Source organism: Pteropus alecto, unplaced genomic scaffold (assembly GCF_000325575.1).
Source record: "Pteropus alecto unplaced genomic scaffold, ASM32557v1 scaffold67, whole genome shotgun sequence".
Lineage (NCBI taxonomy): Eukaryota > Metazoa > Chordata > Mammalia > Chiroptera > Pteropodidae > Pteropus > Pteropus alecto.
In genome coordinates this window covers 7877836-7881703 of record NW_006441061.1, presented here as the reverse complement: position 1 = coordinate 7881703, position 3868 = coordinate 7877836, and the positions used below count along the sequence as shown (strand labels likewise).

The 3868-nt window shown below is 62.7% G+C and overlaps 1 protein-coding gene across 1 annotated transcript in view; it reads left to right on the top strand.

Annotated features, from left to right (window-relative positions):
- LOC102884520 (collagen alpha-1(V) chain) overlaps positions 1–3868 on the top strand; it is a 94749-nt gene that overhangs the window by 49620 nt on the left and 41261 nt on the right. Inside the window, exons 27-28 of the mRNA XM_025051190.1 lie at positions 1662–1706; positions 2790–2843. Of these exons, the coding sequence (XP_024906958.1) occupies positions 1662–1706; positions 2790–2843 (99 nt within the window). The remainder of the gene's footprint in view (positions 1–1661; positions 1707–2789; positions 2844–3868) is intronic.

The following is a 3868-nucleotide window of genomic DNA, read 5'->3' as shown; positions in this document are numbered from 1 at the left end:
TTTGAGTGCGCCGCTCCGTGGTTAATTGCACGGTGCTGCTTCTGCCGGCTAAGAGGTGTTTGCTTTAAAATGTTTATGAAGAATGTTCTTATCCTGTCTATCTGATTAAAATTCACTCACAACATGCACAATCCAGCTCGACTCGGAGCAGCGCGTGGAAGGGAAGGCAGGGCTGGATGCTGTTTTCACTGCGGAAATAGATTCTCATCCTCCCGCCTGTTTGAACGTGTAATGAGCAGGTCTCTAAGGCAGGCGACAGCGGAGGCGGGTGTGGTGGCCGAGCTGTCACCTTAGAGCCCCACAGCCCTTCATAAGGGAGGTCTAGCTTTTCTCCCTGGATCCCGCCTTCTTCCCGAGTGAGGCCCCCCTGCCCCGCCCTTTGACTTCACTGACCATTAAGCACCCCACCCCCCACCCTCTGCCCCCTTGCCTGTCTCGGGGGTGCCCGCTGACTGCAGAATCACATCCACCCCTCCCTGAGCCCGCGGGAGCCACACTCGCTCAAGGCCGTGGGGGTCCCTGTCCCGCCCAAGCTCTCAGGTCCCTGGCCAGGCACCGCCGTCGCCCTGCCGTGCCAGCTCCTTCATCCTCGCTCCCCTGAGTGCCGGCCACTGGGGCTATTGTGGGTGCACTGGAGCCCCCACGACAGGTTTCAGGGTAACTGCACCTTTCCTCTGTCCCGAAGTATCTCATGGCCAAGGGTGACAGAGCCCAGGGTGCTGTGGCATCACAGGCCAGTCCAGGCGGCGGCCAGGCCCCAGCTCTCAGCCTCTGTCGGTCTCGGCCCCTCTCGCCGGCCCTGGGGTAAGGCCCAGACCTGCAGACGGCTGAAGTTCTTGCCACAGAGGGCAGCTGGCAGCCCGCGGGTCCCAGGAGGTGGCCCCGTCCTGGCTGAACTAGGAGGCCTGGCCTCTCTCTGGGGTCCCCTGTCCCGTGGGCAGGTGGCTTGAGAACGCCTCTGGCCAGCGGCAGTCAGTGTCAGTGCCCCACTGGCCCACTCAGTGGGCCAGATGCTGGTACCTGAGCCAGACAGGACACAGCCTGCCCTCTTGGGCCTGCCAGACACGCCCTGAGCTGACTGCACGGATCGTCGTGGTGGTGGGTGGTATCGATTAGTAAGTGATGTCACGCTGTGTTATGCTGTATCAATAATAATAATCGAGAATGAAATTAATCCAATGGCACAGAGCTGCTGCTTATCAAGCGTCTGCTACGTGCCAGGCGCCATCCTGAGGGCTTCGTAGGCGCCCCACTCCCACCAGCAGAAGGAGGTGAGGGTTGTCATCACCCCTCTTTCCAAATGAGGAAACCGAGGCTCACAGAAGCCTGGGATGTGGTCTGAGGCCACGGAGCAGGGCCGGGCTCCAGAGCCTGTGCTCAGTCCTCATGTCCCGCCTGCTCCCCGTACCTTGCAGAAGTGGACGTTTCTGGAAGAGAGCTGGATGTCAGTGGAGGCCAGCCCAGAGTCGCTGGCTGCGGGGACGGGAGGTGCCTCTGGGAGCCCACAGAGCTCTTCCTCCTGAGACAGGACACAGGCGGGAGCTTGTCTGTGGGCAGGGGTGGCCAGGCTCCAGTGTCAGCTGCCGCGTGCGGGGCTAGACCCATCTCTTCGAGGGCTCAGCTTTGTGCATGCTCACTCTTTTTCCTTTTTGTTGGTGTAGGGGGCAGATGGCATCCGTGGTCTGAAGGGCACCAAGGGTGAGAAGGTGAGTGTCGCTTCCTGCAGTGGCAGCCTGGCCTGGCCTGGCCGCTCTCCAGTGACAGAAGCTGAAGTTTAGTGTCGCTTCCTGCAGTGGCAGCCTGGCCTGGCCGCTCTCCAGTGACAGAAGCTGAGGTCGATGTCGCCTCTAAGCACTGAGGGAATGGGTCTCACCCCCTGGGCAAACCGTTTGCAATAGGAAGGACAGTTTTCCAAACAGCCCGTCAGGCGTGGCCCAGCACGTTCTCTATGGAGCAGGCATCATCCCTGTCCGCAGGGTCAGTTGCAGGCCCCCATCCTGGGTGCCCGTCCTAGGACCTCCATCCTGTTGGAGATGGCTTCCCGGAGCCTGGTTTGGCTGCATTGCCTTGTCGCACGTGCCTGCTAGTCAGTGAAGGGCTGCTTGCGAGGATGCTGCCTGAGCTGCACAGGGACACTTCTTGGCCAGGAGTTACCGCTCTGTCCCCGAGGAGCCCAGGAAGCAGCCTGGCGGGGGTGGGGGTGAGCAGCCGAGTGCCTGGACCGCAGCGTTGGTGTGGCAGGTGCCACTGAGCGCCCGTGCTGGACCGAGCACCACAGTAAGGCCGGGGGGCCTGGAGGCTGCCTGGGAAAGTCCAGGCTGGGACCCGCCATGGTGACCCGCCCTGCAGGCAGGGCCGGCGCTCTCCCAGGCCCTTCCTGGACGGTGCCCGTTCCTTTCAGAGCGGGCAGTAGCAGCCCGGCTTCCCTCCATCAGCTCGCTCCGCAGCTGTCCACCCCACCCCCCCACCCCGTCACGGGGCCTGCAGTGGGTGGGACGGAGCCTCTGAGAAATGGGCGCAACAGGTCGGGCTCTGGGCTGCTCATGGCCCAGTGGGGCTGAGCCAACGAGTGGCCAAGGACAAAGAACAATGTATCTGAATGCAAAGCGCTAACTGGACACACTTCCAAGGGACCCGTGCTGGGCGCTCCGACCCTCCCTCGCGCCTGCCCAGCAGCGTGCCGCGGCCGGGAGCTCCGCATTGGGCGCATGCGGAGTGCGGAGTGGGCGAGCCTCGGGGTGTGGGCTCTCCCATCTAGACCGAGGCCCTCTCTCTCGTCCCTCGTCCAGGGGGAAGACGGCTTTCCGGGGTTCAAAGGAGACATGGGCATCAAGGGCGACCGGGTAAGTGTCTGGGGGAGAGGTGGGTGGGGCACAGGGCCCTTGGGGGTCTGTGGGAGGGGCTGGGGGTTTGGGGCCACAGGGCAGCTTCTCAGAACTGAGGTGACACCTCTGGCCACTCCTGGCCTGCAGATAGCCAGCTGGGCACCCAGAGGCCCCGGCGGCTCTCACTTGGTATTAACCCCCTAATTACTGGGGTCAACTTGGGGTCACCTGCTCCTCTGCCCTGTGTTCCGAACCCACATAGGGGGTCATTCAGTAGGACCAAAATCCTGGACTGTAGAGCGATTTTCAGGTCGGGGGAGGTGCCAGGGGGAAGGGCCGGGGGAGGGCAGCAGAAGCAGTGTGGTCCAAGCAGGGAGGCCGTGGGCTGGTCACAGGTAGGGTGGCACCTGCAGCCTTTAGAGCATCTTGGTGCCCACGCATCTCCTTAGTGTGTCTCCAGTGCTTTGTGGTTCCCATGCAGGCCCTGGGTTCTGTGCCCTGATGCTGGGCTCAGGAGAGCTGGCAGCCACCTAATTTACCCAGCTCCAGAGGAAGCTGGCGGTGCTGGGGGATGGGGTTTGCCACGTGGTGGGCAGCCACCGCCGTGGTCTTGTGTGAAGGCGCAGAGGGGGTTGCAGATGGCCCTGGAGGAAGTTCGGGTCAGTGGGCTAGCTGCCTGCTGCGGAGTGACACTTTGAAGTCTCCTCGTCACCCTGAGGATGAGGCAGAGGGGACACAGGTGCCTGCGCCATCTGGCCACGCACAACGGTGGCAGCAGCTGTGCCTGCACCTGGCTGGACGCTTGTCGGCCGCTGTAATTACCCCTCACTGCGCGGCCCGCAGGCGCCGCCTCAGCATGCCAGAGCCAGGGCCCTGTTCGCGTGGCGCTTCGTCCCACCCCAAAGGTGCAGAGGTGATCTGTGCCTCTCTGAGTGACCGGAGATAAAAGAGAGGAGCTCACTTCACGGTTACATCCCAGTTACGTTGCTGCTACAGCCAGCCATTCTAGGACTTTCTCCATGGCGGCAGGACCCCGAACCCCA